The sequence below is a fragment of the Quercus suber genome, unplaced genomic scaffold (genome assembly GCF_002906115.3).
Source record: "Quercus suber isolate HL8 unplaced genomic scaffold, Cork oak 2.0 scaffold_267, whole genome shotgun sequence".
NCBI classification, from domain to species: Eukaryota; Viridiplantae; Streptophyta; class Magnoliopsida; order Fagales; family Fagaceae; genus Quercus; species Quercus suber.
The window spans coordinates 765,319-783,921 of NW_027069723.1; the positions used below are offsets into that span (position 1 = coordinate 765,319).

General features: G+C 39.6%; 2 protein-coding genes across 2 annotated transcripts; one reads left to right on the forward strand and one right to left on the reverse strand.

Annotated features, from left to right (window-relative positions):
- Positions 1-344: 344 nt before the first annotated feature.
- On the reverse strand, positions 345-3,261 carry LOC112037098 (nuclear poly(A) polymerase 1). The gene is made up of 2 exons (XM_024069912.2): positions 2,915-3,261; positions 345-2,698 (listed from the first exon to the last, which is right to left on the reverse strand). The coding sequence occupies exon 2, from the start codon at positions 2,674-2,676 to the stop codon at positions 595-597; it is 2,082 nt and encodes a 693-aa protein (XP_023925680.2). The 5' UTR covers positions 2,677-2,698; positions 2,915-3,261; the 3' UTR covers positions 345-594.
- Positions 3,262-5,365: 2,104 nt separating this feature from the next.
- On the forward strand, positions 5,366-5,818 carry LOC136070887 (uncharacterized). The gene has a single exon (XM_065781458.1). It carries the CDS (start codon positions 5,366-5,368, stop codon positions 5,816-5,818), a length of 453 nt encoding a protein of 150 aa, XP_065637530.1.
- The last annotated feature ends 12,785 nt before the right edge of the window (positions 5,819-18,603 follow it).

Consider the following 18,603-nt stretch of genomic DNA (forward strand, 5'->3'; position numbering starts at 1 on the left):
CTTCCAACTCAACAGATGTATATAATGAAAGGAGGGAAACAGTACATGTTAAGAGAGACAGAGACAAAGGATACCCCAATGAGAAGAGAGGCATGCAAGTACATTGCTGGAAAAGAAGAAAGGATAAATGCATGACATAAAACAGAGAAAAGCTTAGAATCAATTTCCTCATAATCATAAAGTAAAAGGCAATAATTCTGAAAGCGTGAGATAAAATAAGACATATGAAATAATAATTAAACAAAAAGAAAGGATTCCATTATGAAATGAAAGACAAGGCCTTATAAGCTATATCATCTAAGCACACACGCATGCGGGGAGAGAGAGAGAGAGAGAGAGTCAGAATCTCAAAAACTGAATTCATTCATTGAAAATTAATTTTAATACAAGAGGTCTGTAAAGGAAAGAAGCCTGTGTTGTAAACTACACACTTCCCTGTAGCAACCATGCCATCTCCCACCAAAAGTAAAAAAAAAAAAAAGTCCATCTTTGCAGATGACATCAATGGAGAAAAAAAAAAAATGGTCTGACACTCTATACAGAATCCGTTCCTTGAAAATTACTTTCAAGACAAGTGAATTTTTGTGTATTGCTCTAGCAGTTTGCTCTAACCAAAGAGGTAAAATTAAACTTGATAAGTGGCTTTGGGGCAAGGTATGCAGCAGATACTGCATTAGAGGATGGTGCAGTAGGCTCAAGTTCCTCTACCCCTCCATCATTCCTGAAGATATTAGAGCAATCTTTCCCTGTAGCCACTCCTTGCTGTACCCCGTCATTCTCTACCCTTGTTCCTTCACCAAAATTTTGTTGGACTTCACCCGTTGATTGCGCATCATCTCGAAATCTGTCATGTTCTTTGGAAGAACCTTGCTGGCACACAGATGGAGAAGGAACTAAATCAGAGACAAGGATCTCAACTGCAGTAGAGCTTGATGAACATCCAACAGAAGATGAAGCTCCCACTGGTGGGCTAAATCTGAAAGGCCCTTCAACTCCTAGACAACTTTGTGAACAATCCACAATAGGACATCTTGCAGTGATTGAACAATCCTCTACTTTAGCTTCCACTGCCAAAGGTGAATTCCTGGTCCCTGCCATAGAATCATATTTTCTCAATTTATGGCCTGTGATAGATTCATCTATTTTTCTCTTCTTTCCATTACCGGCTTCATCAGCTTCAGCAGCAGCACCATTTTCCCTGGCTACTCTCTTGGGACGGGCAGGCCTAACTCCACAAGGAAAGACAAACAGCGGAATATTATTTCGTTTTATGTGACATACACCAATCCACATCCCAGGCTTTTTACAGGTGTACATCCCCACTGTGTTCTTAAATTCCTCAACAGTAAAGCTTATATCAAACGGTTCACCTTCCTGAGCACAAACACCTGGTTTCCGCTGCAAGCCCATAAAATAACAACGGTGGAATTTTTTGGATTTGTCCAAACATTCACCAGGATGTGGATGGCACTGTAGCATTCCTCTTGTATCTCTCTCAATCTTCGAAGTCAGCAGACGAAGCCGAGATTCAACCCATCCTTGCCAATTCATTAAATCAATTTCCTTCCGAGCAGTTATATCTATCTGTAGATAGTTCTTATATGCTTCAAAGAAAAGGAAATTCTCAAAAAGAGAATTCCAGCCAGTCACACTTGCATCCATTGCCTCACAAATATTGTTTCCCCTCTGAAATTCTTGCTGCATAATACAGAGTGTACTTGAAGAGACATTGTAACTGGAGTTGATGCAAGGATATGCCGGTGTGATTATGGGCATTAAATCGTTCCTGTCTCTGAAATTTCTTCTAGGATCCCAAGACTGAAGCACCAAAGATCCTCCTTCAATGGGACATAGCAAAACAGGATTAGGCCACCGCCATTGGCTATACACCTTGAAAAACCGAGAAACCAACAAACTAGGCAATGCAGTTGGGTACAACTGGCATATCCGAGCAACCAGAATAGCCCAATTTATACCACCCAGAAACCCTGTAACATTCGAATAAATGCCACGTTGTTTAGCCCAATATCTTATGCATCTCAGCGTCGTCTGAAAAGTCTGGACATTAGGAACCATATGCAAGATCTTATCAGTAACTCTAGATCCATTAACACTAAGCACACTCTTCTCATCCAAATCCTGCAGAAAACATGGTACAGAAAGATCCAAATCATCCGGAATAACCCACAACCCCAAATTTGCATAAAGAAGATCAATGGAAACCCCATTGAACTTAAATTTCATGACAGGAACATTAGCATCAGGGACAGGATGCAATTCTTGCACTTCAGGCAACTCAGACAGCATCCTATGAAGTTCACCAAAGAAATCTTCCTCCCTTGTAACGTGCCTCGGCCCGACACACAGTGTGTCAATATCAGCACCGGGGCCATTTACACCCAACCGGTAAGACCCAAATGTAATGATAACAGCATTTACTTCTTCCACCATCTCCTCATTATACCCCTTAGCCTCAGTCACCTTTTTGACCCATGATTTCACAATTTGGTCCAACCTCCCCAGCACCTCCTGCCTTTTCAGAGCTTCCTCTCGACTCTCATACAACCCTGCATTCTCCATTAACTTCTGTAATTCCTGGGTCCTACTCACATCTAATTCAGAAGGCTGAGCAGTCGAAATCGGTTCCCACATTTGATTCGATTTGGGCATCGCCATTATCAATATAATATTGTAGTAACTAAAATTTACCCAAACAAGAAAATAAGAACAAAAATTATTACGGAAGATTGAAAAAAATTCAACAATGGGCAGAAAAAAAAATATTCAATATTCACTAATTTCATGAAAAGGGCAATGTGATACAATTCTATTTAAGCAAAAATTCAAAAATTACAAACAAAATTAAAAACCCAGATACATAAAATTTGGCAAATAGAGAGAAGAAAAAAATTACAAAGAGATATAGCAGTAGAATGAAACCCTAAAAGTGGGTTTCCGTTTGTGATTGAGTTGGAACGAGCCGAGGAGTCCAAAGCCGATTGTTGCTCTTTCACGCAGAGAGAGAGAGAGAGAGAGAGAGAGAGAGAGAGAAATCTTTCTTCTTCTTCCTTTTCTTCTTCGATTCAAAGATTGCTGCTTTTTCACGCGCAGAGAGAGAGAGAGAGAGAGAGAGAGAGAGAGATCTTTCTTCTTCTTCGATTCAGATACAGACTCAGGATGAAAGATTGCTGCTTTTTCATGCAGAGAGGGAAATTTGAAAACAGAAAACTGGAAAGTGAAAGTGAGAAGTCCGTTGGGTACTGGGAATCCTTTTATTTTGTTTGAGGTCGGTGGAAGTGGAAGGTCGGTGGTATTAAATATTACTTTAAAAATAAAAATAAAAACCAAAGAAAACCCATTTTAATATTCGTTCCCAAATATATTAATCAATAATTTCTAATAATTTAAGAATTTTTTTAATAAAAAATATAGGGTCTAAATTGGCTTGTATTATCTTATTTTATCAATCCATAGTTGTAATGATTTTATTTTATCAATATTGAAAATTTTGTAGCTAATTTTAGTCAAAATTGATATAATTGAGTATAATTAAACAACTTATTTTTTTTAATTAAATAAGAGATTTAGGGTTTGAACCACTCTTACACCAAAAATCGCTTGATATCTTATTTTGATGATAAAAAATAATTATCATGGAGTGAATGCCATTGATTGTGAAATTCTATAATATTTCTGTTTTGAGTTATCATAGTAATATTCATTGATAGAATTATATTATTTTAATTATCAAATATAGGTATTGTAGGGGTATTGGGCCCAAGAGTCCACCATTTGTTTGTGTTACGGGTTTGTGACCCAATCTGAGAACAAGGGGTTGTTCGAGGAGAAAAAAGTCTTTATTAGAAAAGATTATGATAGTAAATAGAGGTTAGCTTTAACCATAATGGCTCAAGAGGGTGGGCCGAGGATAAATATATCCTCGGTTGATTGATGCCAAGGTCCGAAGGGGTTATCTATCGCTCAGGGTGATGTTCCAAGAAGTCTTGTTGGAGTTAATAAGTATTGTGGAGATATAGGATAGGAAAGTGCCCTAAAATATCTAAGGGGAAAGCTACTACCTCGCATTAAATGTATTGCAACTAACTCTCTGGCCGCATTAATGTGAAGGTGATACCTAAATAATGTTGTTTCAGCCTTACAGCTAATATATGGTAACTTAGAGGATGAGTTGATGGGACAAGTATCAACATCAACCCTTTAGTATGCATGTGTAAGGTGGGAATGAAAAGGAAAGATAATATAAAAGAAGAAGGTGGCAACAAGAACAAGGGATGGGGAATTCAAGAGTAAAACACTGTAGCATTCAGGAACCAAATTTGTAACCGAACTTGAGAATAATATATAAGAACAGACCTCCTTGGATCTTGCCGAGGAGGATTTTTCTTCAATACAAACCTTTTTATTTTCATTCTCTTATCATCTGAACCCATTCTAGTGTTCGTTTGATTAACTAAAACCCAGTTTTCCAATCCATTCTCTACAAATTTATTTTTTAGGGTTTTTTGGGCCTAAGTCCATCCACGTAGTGGGCTAGGAATTCAAATTTGGTCCTTACAATTGGCGACGTCTATGGGAACTATTGGTGTTATAGTGAATCCAACTTTCAACCATGGTAGGTTCAGGTCCACACCAAGCAGAGTCTATAGGGTCTCAGCATCAAGACCACCCTCGTGATCTTGAACGACAAAGAGACCGGGAGGGAAGTGTACATATTACCCATACCAGTAAAAGCCAGGCTCGGGGTAAAAGCCACGTCTCTTAGGAGGAGAGTGCCAGAAACATGCAGAAGGAGATTGATCACCTGAAGAGAAGCTTGCGTCATGAACGGCGAAGGGGAGCTCCATCCAATCTTCACTTCTCTTTTGATGGTAAGGAGGATAATAACTATAGGCGCAGATCGAGGACTCCCCCTAGTGAGTCTTTCTCATATAATGAGGACTATCATCATGAATGTAGAAATAGAAATTTGTCCTCAGTCGGCCTGGGAAATGGCGCTATGAGTAGAGCCCTTAACTAGATTTCCAGGTCACCTTTCATGCGCTTGATTGAGGGAGGAAGACTTCCTCAATGGTTTTCCCAACCCACGTTCACCATGTACAACAGAAGAACGGACCCTGTGGAGCACGTTAGCCACTTCAATCAAAGGATGGCCGTACACTCCAAGAACAAGCCTTTGATGTCCAAGGTATTCTCGTCCAGTTTGAGGCTTATGGCGATGAGGTGGTTTGATAGTTTGAGGGTAGGTTCTATTGATTCTTTCAAGGAACTTACTTAAGCATTTGGATCTTGCTTTATCACGTGTAGCAGGGTTCCTTAGCCTTTAGCTTTTTTGTTGTCTTTGTCCATGAGAGAAGGAGAAACCCTGAAGACGTATTCGAACAAATACTGGGAGATGTTCAATGAGATAGATTGTGATTTTGACGATGTAGCCATTAGCACTTTCAAGCTCAGCTTACCTGCATTGCATGGCTTAAGGAAGTCTTTAACTGGGAAACCTGTTACTAGTATATGCCAACTCATGGATCGAATTGACAAGTACAAGAAGGTTAAAAAGGACCAACAGCAAGACAGGGGCAATGGCAAGGTTATCCCTCAAGAGATGAGGGATTTCAGGTTGGACCGTTACAACAATAATAGATCTCGAAGGGATTTTGCTGGGCAATTTTCACCTGCAGCTCCTCAAGTGGTAAATACTGTGTTTAGAGAGACGGTGCATCAAGTTTTAGAGAAGATCAAGAACGAGCCATACTTCAAATGGCCGAACAAGATGAGTGGAGACCCTTTGAGGCGCAACTAGAGCCTTCGTTGCTAGTACCACCAGGAGTGGGGACAAACCACCGAGGACTACCAAATATTGTGGAATCATCTGGAACAATTGTCAAAGAGGGGAGGTTACAACATCTCTTGTATCGCCCTAATGGGCAAGGAGACCAGTTAAGGTCTAGGACTCAAGGGAGTGCTTCTTCAAGACCCCTAATAAGTACAATCAATGTCATCTTTGCTGCACCTTGGAGGACTAGATCTCAGCCCTCCAGAGTGATGTCTATAGCTCGGCTACTAGTCGAGGACGTGAATTCAAGGCCGAAAAAGGCTAAATTAGAAATTTGACCGGCGTTAAGTTTCTCAGATGAAGATAAGGTAGGAACCATCCAGCCACATGACTATACTTTGGTAGTAACCCTTAGAATATAAGGGTATGATGTGAAGAGGGTATTGGTGGATTAGGGCAGTAGTGTAGAAATTATGTATCCTGATCTGTACAGGGGGCTAAACTTAAAGCCCGAAGACTTGACAGCCTATGATTCACCTTTTGTAAGTTTTGATGGAAAAATTTTTATTCCTAAAGGTCAGATTAGGTTGCTCATGCAGACAAGCTCAGAAGTGGTTGAAGTGGACTTCATTGTGGTCGATGCCTTCTCTCCCTACACGACCGTAGTCGCCAGACCCTGGCTTCACACCCTGGGGGCTGTTTCTTCAACTCTGCATCAAAATGTGAAATATCCATTAGGAGATTAGATTGAGGAGTTAGTAAGGAACCAATCCATGGCTAGGCAATGCCTTGTGTCTGCAATTTTGCATCAGTCGGCAGTTGAGTCCTCGGCCTTGGTTAAGGAAGGTTTATAGCAATCAAAGTCTACAGAATTACATGTTAAGGGGCTAGTCGAGGAGGCTAAATGTGAAGATTTAGAGAGATTTGCCATAGGTGATGATCCGAAAAAGTTTTTCCAGGTTGGAGCTTAGCTACCACCTCAGGAGAAAGGGGAGTTGGTGGAATTTCTTAAGGGAAACGTTGATGTATTCGCCTGGAATGCCTACGAGGCTCTAGGGGTGGATCCGAGCTTTATCTGCCATCATTTGAATGTCAATTCATTTGTCACCCCCAAGAAGCAACCACTTCGGCGTTCATCTAAGGAACATTCTGATGCTATCAAAGACAAGGTCATGAAACTTAAGTAGGTTGGAGCTATTAAAAAAGTCTTTTACCCTAAATGGTTGGCTAACATAGTGGTGGTAAAAAAGAAGATTAGGAAGTGGCACGTATGTGTAGATTTTACGGACTTGAACAAAGCCTGCCCAAAGGACTCTTTTCCTATGCCTCGGATTGACCAGCTAGTGGACGCGACTGTGGGTCATCCTCGGATGAGCTTCCTCGATGTCTTTCAAGGGTACCATTAGATACCTTTGGCCTTGGACGACCAAGAGAAGACAACTTTTGTCACTCCTACTGAAAATTATCATTATAAGGTGATGCCTTTTGGTTTGAAGAATGCAGGGGCTACTTATCAGAGGATGATGACCAGGATGTTTGAGCCTCACTTAGTAAAAAAATATTGAAATTTACATCGATGATATGGTGGTAAAGAGTAAGGTAAAGTCCGATCATGTTAATGACCTCAGAAATATTTTTGATATCTTGAGGAGATACAAGCTACGGCTTAATGCCTCTAAGTGTTCTTTTGGTGTCGAATCAGGGAAGTTCTTGGGCTACATGGTCACGCACCGTGGAATTGAAGTCAACCAAATTAAAGCAATTAACAATCTGCAACCATCTCGGAATCCCAAAGAGATTCAGAGGCTTATGGGGATTACTGCCGCTCTAAACCGACTCATCTCTCGGTCAGCGGACAGATGCAAGCCTTTCTTCCAATTATTGAATAAGTGGAAGGGATTTGAATGGATTGAGGAGAGCGTCCTAGCTTTCCAACAATTGAAAGAGTATTTGTCTTGGCCACCCATCATGTCTAGGCCTAAGGTGGATGAGGTTTTGTTTGCCTACATCGCATTGGCCTCCCATACGGTGAGTTTGGTACTAATATTGGATGATAATGGTGTACAAAGGCCGGTATATTATGTGAGCAAGTCTCTACATAAGGCTGAGGTTTGTTAGTTACCATTAAAAAGGGCTATTCTGGCCATGGTGCATGCTACGCACAAGCTTCCCCACTATTTTCAGTCACACACAATTGTTGTCCTAATCCAACTCCCACTCAGATCTCTACTTCGGAGTGCTGATTACACAGAGAGAATTACAAAGTGGGGCACAATTCTAGGGGTTTTTGATATTAAATACATGCCTCACACCTCTATAAAGGGTTAGGTCCTTGCCGACCTGGTAGCTAAGTTTACTGAAACCCTAGTAGAAGAGAGGGTAAAGGAGCAGAATATGGATGGAAAATTAGTTGGGGTAGTCTTTGTACAAGAACCTTTGTCTTAGAAGGTTTACGTTGATGGTGCAGCGAATCACAAGGAATCTGGTGTGGGGCTAGTCCTGATATTTCTAGAGAGGATCACGATTGAGAAATCCTTAAGGTCGGGCTGGTTGGCTACAAACAATGAAGCTGAATACGAAGCTCTGCTAGAAAGGATGATCATGGTGCAAAAAATGGGTAGAAAGGAAGTGGAGTTGTTCTCTAATTCAAGGTTGGTTGTTAGCCAAGTCCAAGGAGAGTTGGAAGCTAGAGATCCTAAAATGCAAGAATACTTAAACCAGGTTAGACATTTATAGTCTAGGTTTGAGTCTTTTAATTTATCACAAGTCCCTAGAAGTAAAAATACACATGCAGACTCTTTTGCCACATTAGCAAGCTCCTAGGCATAAAGTTTATCTTGGGTAATCCTCGTAGAGAACTTATGTAAACCTACCGAGGTGGGAAGAACTGTAGTTCATGTTCATCAAATAAGGACATGTCCTAGCTGGATGGACTTTATTGTATCATTCCTTAAGAAAGATGTTTTACCAGAGGATAAGTCTGAGGCTAATAACGTATGGAGAAAGGCTCCTCGGTTCTAGCTATCCGAAGACCAGAAGTTGTATAAGAGATCTTTTTCTAGCCCGTATCTGTTGTGTGTACACCCTGAAGTGGTTGAGCTAATCCTGGAAGAATTGCATAAAGGAATTTGCGGAAGCCATACAGGGGGCAGATCTTTATCACATAGGGCCCTTATGCAAGGCTACTGGTGGCCGAAAATGTAGAAAGAAGCACAGGACTATGTAAAGAGGTGTGACTAGTGCCAGAGGTTTGCCCAAACATTCACCAACCTAGGGGAGTCCTTAATCCTCTCTTCAGTCCTTGGCCTTTCGCTCAATGGGGCTTGGATATTGTAGGCCCTTTCCCTAAGGTAGTAGGGAACAAAAGGTATTTGTTGGTCGGCACAAACTACTTCACCAAGTGGGTTGAAGCTGAACCACTGGAAAACATCAAGGACGTGGATGTCAAATGATTCATTTGGAAAAACATTGTCACTAGGTTTGCAGTCCCTCGTACCCTCATCTCGGACAATAGACTCTAATTTGACAGTAAAGCCTTTAGGAGATACTATTGCGACCTAGGAATAAAGAATAGGTATTCCACTCCGGCATATCCATAGGGGAATGGACTGGCTGAAGCCGTTAATAAGGTCATTGACAGTGGACTTAAAAAGAGGTTAGATGATGTAAAGGAGAAATGGGTAGAAGAGCTGTCACATGTCTTATAGACTTATCGGACTACACCTTGTAGGTCCACAGGAGAAACACCATTTTCCATGACTTATGAGGTCGAGGCTGTTATTCCTCTAGAGACCGGATTCCCTACGCTAAAAATAAGTTCCTTTACTCTGAGTAGCAACGATGAATTGTTAGGGAGGAAATTAGGCTTAGTTGAAGGGCAAAGGGAAAGTGCCATGGTCCATGTAAGGTTGAAATTTATCAACCATCTTGTTGACTTTATTCTGTGCCAATTTGCTTGTAATCTAGCACTTAGTAACCCTGTATTTAGGTGGGATTCTTGTAAGGGTAGTGTGTGAAGAGAGTGTGAAGAATTGCTTATCCTTGTGCAAAGAAGTAGAGACTCGGGCTAGAACTCGCGACTGACTTGCAGCTTGCAAGCCGCCAAATGCTGTGCACATGAGAAGCATGCGGGAAGGTGAAGGGTCATGCCAGCTGTCGCATTACAGGACAAAAGTCTTAGGCTGGCTAGGCCGTTACCTCACGACTTGAACTCGCGACTTGGACAAGCCGCGAGGCTAAGCTGCCAACTTACCCTGTTTGGCAAAAACTGACTCTTCGTATTCCAAACACACATCACTATATATATACCCTTATACCCACGAAATCAAGAGAGTTTACAAAGAGAATTTTGTAAGAGAAACCCTAGAGAAAAACAAGATTGTCTCATCTCCAATCTTCACTAAGAGACTCTATAAATTCCTCTACTCTCTTCCTCTCTATTGATACACCCTTGAGAGGCTATTGACCAAATCCTTTTCTCATCACACCCACGTCTATGAGAAGGTACATTTGGTGCTAAGGGAAGCAATTTGGAAGGGACCAATGACTATTAGTTGATGCTATAGTTTAGTAGTGGAATCCAGTAAGCTAAAGAAGAAATAGGTTCGGCCCAACCTCGTTGGAGTAAGAAGCTTGGAGGGCTTAGGTACACTAGGTAGATTAGGCTTGGAGGGTCTTCTGCTATTCATGTATCCCAACTATATTCATTAGTGGATTATTTACCGCTTGGAGGGCGGCGGAGAGGTTTTATGCCGAGAGCTTCGGTTTCCTCTTCGATAACACATCGCGTGTTATCCTTGTGTTTGCATCACTCTTCCTTTATCTTTGCCTTTTATTTTCTGTTGTGGATGTGATTATAATTGGCTTAGATTGTTTATCAATTCTGTGTTTGGCTTATGTTCATGTTCCTCACATTAATTGTTTGATAATAAACTTGAGTTTATTTTTTATATTTTGGGGTCTAAATGTTTAAAGGTGTTTTATACACATATTGAACTTTCAATTGGTATCAGAGTGGGTACACTCTCTGTGGTTTAAATACTTGAGTGTGATCCTTAACCCTTTTTGAGATGGATAGGTCTCAATCCTTAAATATTCCATCATTTTTTTATGGTAACAATTATGCCTTCTGGAAAGTTAGAATGAGGGCATTTCTATACTCTATTGATGACACCGTGTGGGATGCGGTTGAAATAGGTTGGACTAGGCCGGAGGCTGCTAAATCTACTTGGGATAAGGCATCTCTTGCGGCAGCTAATGCTAACAGTAAAGCTTTAAATGCTATCTTCTGTGGTGTGTATCCAGATGAATTCAACAGGATATCTCACATGACAGTTGCCAAAGAAGCTTGGGAGATTTTGGAGACAATTTATGAGGGGACTAAGAAGGTGAAGGACACAAAGCTCTAAATACTTACCACCAAGTTTGAAGAACTCAAGATGGGTGAGGATGAATCGTTTGATTCATTCTATAGGAAGCTTAACGAAATTGTCATTGCTAAGCTCAATCTTGGTGAGAAGATTGAAGATACTAAGGTAGTGAGAAAAATCTTGAGGTCCTTGCCTGAAAGCTTTAGAGCAAAAGTCACAACCATAGAAGAGAGTAAAGACTTGGATGAGATTAAAATTCAGGAGCTGATTGGGTCTCTCCAAACATATGAACTGAGACTGCCTTCATACAAGACGAGTAAATCGCTGGCTCTCAAAACCATCACCGAAAGAATAGATGATCCTTCTGAAGAAGATAGAGTGGAGAAGGAAGTAGCATATCTTGCGAAAAACTTCTGCAAATTTCTGAAAATGAAGAACAGTGGGAAACCATTCAACAGAGGGAAATTTTTATCTTCGAGAGGTGATAGGAAAGAATTTATGAGGAAAGAAGGGAAGGATTTTCAATCTCCTTCGGACATTGTGTGTTATGAATGCAATGGCCATGGACATCTCAAGAAGGAGTGTCCCAATTTCTTGAAAGGGAAAGGCAAGGCGTATGCCACAACGCTGAGTGATACAAACTCTTCGAGTTTTGATTCTGAAGAGAGTTGTGACGGAGAAGGAAACTACTCCGCATTCATGACCATTGCACATGTGGAGTCCTTAGATGATTTTGGGTACACTTGTGAAGGAGCTTGGAAAGCATTCTAATTTGGAGTCTATTGGAATAGTTGAGGAGTCTGAAGATGAGGAATTTGGAGAAGCAGTGGGATTGCAAGAGACTTACAACTCACTTCTTGAGAAGATCGGTGAATATGCTAAGGTGGCTAATGCAGCCATTAAGAAGATGAAGAGGGCTGAGAAAAATTACAAAAGTCTTTTGGCATGATACAAGGAGGTGAAGTGTGAGATTGAAACACTAAATGGTGAGCTATCAGAAGCTTACACAAAAGCGAGATTTCTTGAGCAAGAGGTAGTGTAAGCTCATGCCAAGATAGAGAGAGTCGCCTTCTAGAAGTTAGAAGATGTTATTTCATCTCAAAAACCTTCCTCAGACAAGTCCGGGTTGGGATACACTAGAGGGAGTGGCTCGTTAGCCAAGGTCATCAAAGAAGTGAAGTTTGTAAAGGCTAAAAAGATAACTGTGAATTAGTCTATTCCTGAGAAAATTAAGGTTGGGAAGGTGAAAAATGTGGCTGATCAACGGGTGTTCAATAAGTCCCGCAATCAATCAGAATCTAGATATGGAGCTAGAGGAAGATCACTTCCAAGATCACAGTAGGGTCCTAGAACGAACTATCTTTGTCACTATTGTGGGATGTAAAGACAAACTAGACCCAACTGTCATACACTGAGAGCATTAAACAATGTATGCGCTCCTCGATCACAAGGAAGGAGAGATGACGAGAGATTTTGGGGTGGTGAGCGACCAAGAAGTCAAAACCATGATCCTGGAATGATGGACATGATGAAGATGATTGGTGCCTTCACAAATTGCTTGGAAAGCTTCACACTAAGGTTTGATAGTCTAAACTCTCGTACCTAATCCGTAAAGGATATCACCCCAAACACACGTGACGTGTGGGTGACGAAGGGTACTCATGCATAAGCATCATAACATGTCCATGCATCAATTCTTCTTATGCCTTGTGAATATTTTTGGTTGTTTGCCTTATGCTTCTGTATGTGTTGAATTGCTGCTTGTCTATTTGTTTCGTTTTAAAATGTTTTTACATTGTCTTTGATCAATCTTTTTTTACTTTTATGTAAAAAATCCAAAAACACATAAAAAAGTAGAAAATCCAATAGTTTTGATCAACTTTGTTAAGTGTTGTCTCAAAACATGTTTTGTCTTATACCTTTGTACTAATGGCTTTGTGCATTTAACGAGCGTAGCTTGTCTCTTATGCACTCATATCATTGTGGAAGAAATTCTGAAATTTATGTGACTATTGTAAATAGATCTTCAACCTTGTCATGAATGATTAGTGAATAATTTTGTTGATCTTGAGACATGCATAGACTTGTGCCTATATATCTTCCTTCTTTTATTTTTCTGTGCTTAAAGAGCTCACTCAATGTAAATCTCTAAATGAAAAGAGATATTGAGCTGCAAAAGCCTGTCGCACATACTAGTATTTGACTAAGAAAAAGGGAAAGCGACCAAAATCAAATGTATGATGCCCAAAAAGCCAAAGGCTAACTCATCAAATTGAAATATTAAAAATTTCAGGCATCAATCTCACAATAAGATTTGTTTATTCAAAAAGATTAAATGATATGTTGAAAATGGAGCCAAATGAAAAGCTTCAAAAAATTGTACTCAAGTTTTTGTGGGAGGTCATATATGCACATTTCTATAATTGAGATGGGTCACATTATCTAGTGCTAGTTATATATACCTTGATTGAATTGATCATTGAAGCTTCACATTAGACTAAGGACTATCTCACTTTTGATATTCACACACAACACACAAGTATATGTTCAATGAATGCCATATTCATTTGTGTGATTGTACTTGTTTAAATGTGTTTTCACAAGCTCAATCTTTGTTGATCAAACACAAAAAGATTTTTGAGTATTTTATTTTGTTTTTGGAAAGTACTTTGTTTTCACAAAAGTATCAAAAATTTCAAAAACAGTGTTGCCCTGTTTTGTTGACTCAGTCGCGGGTAGGTCTAGTTGCATGCCCTAGTCGCGAGCCTACTTCGAGAGTTTTTGCAACTTACTAGCGGGTCATGGTTGCAGTCGTGAAAAATACTTAGAAAATTTTTCAAAAATTTGAGTTTTTTATGGTTTTCACGGCTCAATGAGGCGACTTGTTCGTGGGTGGAAGGTCTAGTTGTGAGGGGTACACAGAGATTTTCGCGGCTCCCCTGGTGAATATCTCGCGGGTAAACCTTCCAGTCGCGAAAAACACTTAGAAGTTTTTTTTTTTTAAATCTTGGTCTTACAGTGTTTCGCGACTTACCCTGACGACTTAACTCAGTCGCGAAAAACGCGTGTTTTGCATTTTTTGGACAATTTTTAGAATTTTTGTTTTCAGTTTTTCCTCGAATATCAGTGACTGTTCATTGTCTTCTTCATTTCTCTCACTCAAACACTCTGTGTCTCACTGAAAAAGATTCTATTTTTGAATCATGTCTTCATCAAACACCAAGAAAAAGGTATGGGTTTTATATATCTCACTTCACTCTTACTGGTTTGGTCATTATTTTCTTGATTTGAATGTTGCATCTGCGTTCTGCGATATATTGAGTTCAAAAATGGGTTTGCCTAAATATGTTGAGAATGTTTGTGTGAGGATATTTTCTCTGTTGCAGAGGTGTTTTAGGGTTATATGTCTTAATCAGGTTGCTAATCTTTGGTCTGTGCATTGATATTTGATAGATTGTCTTTGGGCATATGGGTTTGGGGTTTTTTGTATTTCTCTTTGATTGAGGTTCTAAGTTTGTCTGTTTGGTTGTATGTTTGGTGTTTGGGATTAACATTTTTGTGTTTTTAAATCAGCATATCTTGGATGTGCTGCTACATTTATTTTCCTGTTTGCATAGTTAATACTCATTACGCCATGTCTCATTGTCATTTGCTTAATTCTGTCTGAATGTGTTTTTACAATGCCATTGTTTTTGCTCCTGTCTGCATACATTCAAATTAAACTTGTTTGACTTGATCTATCCATTTTTGGTTATCATCTGTGCTTAATCTGTGTTTTGTCTGGTCATTTTGTTTCTTTCCTTATAATTACCTTGTTACTAATATGTGTGCATTTCCACATTATGTGTTTTGTCCTTGTTGTGGCCTTTTCTGCTTGTTTACAGATAGTTGCATCTCCTACAAAGAAGAAGACTGCTGCTAAGAAATCTGACAAAAGGCTAAAAATGGATCCTAACTTATTTAGGTCGGTTCAACACTTTGATAGATATAGGGATTTCTTCTTAAAAGGAACCATCATTCAAGAAAGATTTGTTGATCTAAATGACTTGAAAGATACTTTCATTCCAAAATGTTTTGAAGGCAGGGGATGGGAGAAGCTGCTGAGTGACCTACCCCTTGTGTGCGAACCCTTGATACGGGAATTCTATGCAAATGCTGTTATAAAGGAGGATGAGCTGAACTGTTGGATTAGAGGACGTGAGTTCACCATAGATGCTCATGATATTGATAAGGTTCTGGGGCTACGAGGACTAGAGGACTATGATTTCACTAACTACAAAGACAGGATGCTATCTTTGGATGTTGTTCAGTCTTGACTTGGTGGTGTTAAAGAAAAGAGATGTCTCAACACTACTAACTTTTCTGCTGAATTGAGGTGTCTGACTACTATCATGATGTTTAACTTGTATCCATAAGAAAGATGACTACTCTTACGAATGCTAGAGCCATCTTCCTCATGGAGCTTAAGGAGAAAACCTTCATTGATATAAGTTCTCACATTTATAACACACTTGTAGATGAGACTAAAACCACCTCAAAGGCCAAACTGATCTTCCCCAGTTTTCTTATGAGGATTTTCAGAGTAAAGGGTGTTGCAATCCCTCAGGATATTAGTCCCTTGCCTCCTCTATCTGCCATAAACAAATTTACTCTCACAAGGATACAAAGTCATCTTCCATGTGAAGAAGAGGAGGATGTTCAAGAAGAAAGGGATCCAATGGAGATTGAAGCAGAAGCTGTAGAACAATCAGTCACACCTAGGAGCAGAAGAAAGAGGAGTAGAGCCTCAACTTCATTAGCTGTACCTCCTGATGCATTTCAGATCATCCTGAGAGACTTGGTACACTCAGAGAGGTTCAAAATCAGCATACCGAAAGGATGACAACAATGCAGGATCAACTTGATGTACTCTTCGCCAAATTTGACAGCATCCACACCAACTAGGAGTAGTGACTCTTTGGCCATTCCGGTCAAAAAGGGGGAGAATTTTTGGGGGCTACTACTTGAGAGGGAGTGATTTTTTTTTAGGGGGAGCTTTATTATCATATCTTGTTATGTTTTTAGCTTTGAAACTGTGTTTTGTGTTTTGGTTAACTACTATTTTTATAGGTTTGTTACACTTTAGTTTTAGTTTTTGTGTGGTTAAAACTCATAACTCTTGGATAGTTTGAATCTTTGGTGAGTTTTTTTTTTTTTTTTGGTATATATTATAATGTTTATTCAGCATATCTTACTTTATGTGTTGGTTTGTACCAGCTACCTTTGTAGGTTTTTAAGGTTTTTGTTTAAGGTTTGTACCCATGTTGCTTTTGTAAGCTTTTAGGGTTGTTTCTATGCACTTGTAGGCCTTTGTGGTTTGTACAATTCTTTATGTAGCCTTTATGCTTTGATTAATCAGTACTTATAACTAAGTGTTATGCATTTCCTTCTAAGTACTGTCACTCTTGTGCCATTGTAGGATTTTTCCTAGATGCATATACTTCTTGTACTGTGCATTGGTTGAGTATTGGTCATTCAAGTGATGTGCCTTGTGTTTGTCAACTTGAATGTCCGGATGTTCATTCCAAGTGTGAATGAACATTGTGATCACTTGTTTATAGTGATTGCTTGTTTTGGTCTTGCCATGATTTATTACTTTATTTCGTTATGCTTGATCGCATTGTGCTTGCTCCATATGTTTTACAAGTTTTCTACATAAAATAAACTTATTGTGTTGTTGTGTTTCAAGAGTTCTTGTTCTTATGCTTCAAATGCTTCACAGATTCTAGAGTTAGGTGTGAGTGAGTTTTCCAACTGTTCCCAACTCACGTGTTAAAGCTAGAGTTTGTTTTAGGGTTTTGTCACAGAATAGCCAAAAGGGAAGATTGTAAGGTTGAAATTTATCAACCATCTTATTGGCTTTATTCCGTACCAATTTGCTTGTAATTTAGCACTTAGTAACCCTGTATTTAGGTGGGATTCTTGTAAGGGTAGTGTATGAAGAGAGTGTGAAGAATTGCTCATCCTTGTGCAAAGAAGTAGAGACTCGTGGCTAGGACTTGGGACTGACTCGCAGTTTGCAAGCTGCCAAATGTTGTGCACGTGAGAAGCATACGGGAAGGTAAAGGGTCACACTAGCTGTCACATTACAAGACAAAAGTTCCAAGCTAGCCAGGCCGTTATCTCACGACTTGAACTTGCAACTTGGACAAGCCACGAGGCCAAGCCACTAACTTACCCTGTTTGGCAAAAACTAACTCTTCGTATTCCAAACATACACCACTATATATAGACCCTTATACCCATGAAATCAAGAGAGCTTCCAGAGAGAATTTTGTGAGAGAAACCCTAGAGAAAAACAAGATTGCCTCATTCCCAATCTTCACTAAGAGACTCTACAAATTCCTCTACTCTCTTCTTCTCTATTGATACATCCTTGAGAGGCTATTGACCAAATCCTTTTCTCATCACACACACGTCTGTGAGAAGGTACATTTGGTGCTAAGGGAAGCATTTTGGAAGGGACCAATGACCATTGGTTGATACTATGGTTTAGTAGCGAAATTCGGTAAGTTAAAGAAGAAATAGGTTCAGCACAACCTCTTTGAAGTAAGAAGCTTGGAGGGCTTAGGTACACTGAGTAGATTAGGCTTGAAGGGTCTTCTGCTATTCATGTATCTCAACTACATTCTTTAGTGGATTATTTACTGCTTGGAGGGTGGCGGAGAGGTTTTACGCCGAAGGCTTCGGTTTCCTCTTCGATAACACATCACGTGTTATCCTTGTGTTTGCATCACTCTTCCTTTATCTTTACCTTTCATTTTTTGTTGTGGATGTGATTATAATTGGCTTAGATTGTTTATCAATTCTGTGTTTGGCTTATGTTCATGTTCTGCACATTAATTTTTTGATAATAAGGTTGAATTAATTTTTTATATTTTGGGGTCTAAACGTTCAAAGGTGTTTTATACACATATTGAACTTTCAGTCCAATTAGCCTACTATCAGCACAAGCCTAAGCAGGGATATGATGCCAATGTAAAGCTAAGACCACTGACAGTTGGAGACTTGGTCTTAAGAAAGGTTTTAGGGACTACAAAGAACCTAGCATGGGGAAAGTTGGGACCCAATTGGGAAGGGCTATATCGTATCACATTGGTGATCAGAATAGGTGTGTACTATCTAGAAGATCTAGAGGAAAATGCTGTACTGCATCCCTGGAATGTAAATAACCTTAGGAGGTATTATTATATGCTTCCTATAACCAGTGTGGGTTTGTTATATTATGTGTCATACGTTTTTCACCATCTATCTAAGTATCAAACAGAACCTTGGTAATGCTTAGATCCTTGGACTACATACCTTGAGAAAATTGATAACTTTTAATTATCATTCCAAGTATTAAACAGAACCTAAGCTATGTTTGGTTCCTTGGATCACATACTTTGGAAAATTAATGCTCCC

Bases quoted from the DNA above. Each gene is read 5' to 3' on its own strand.
- LOC112037098 (XM_024069912.2), bottom strand. From the start codon at position 2,676: ATGGCGATGCCCAAATCGAATCAAATGTGGGAACCGATTTCGACTGCT.
- LOC136070887 (XM_065781458.1), top strand. From the start codon at position 5,366: ATGAGAGAAGGAGAAACCCTGAAGACGTATTCGAACAAATACTGGGAG.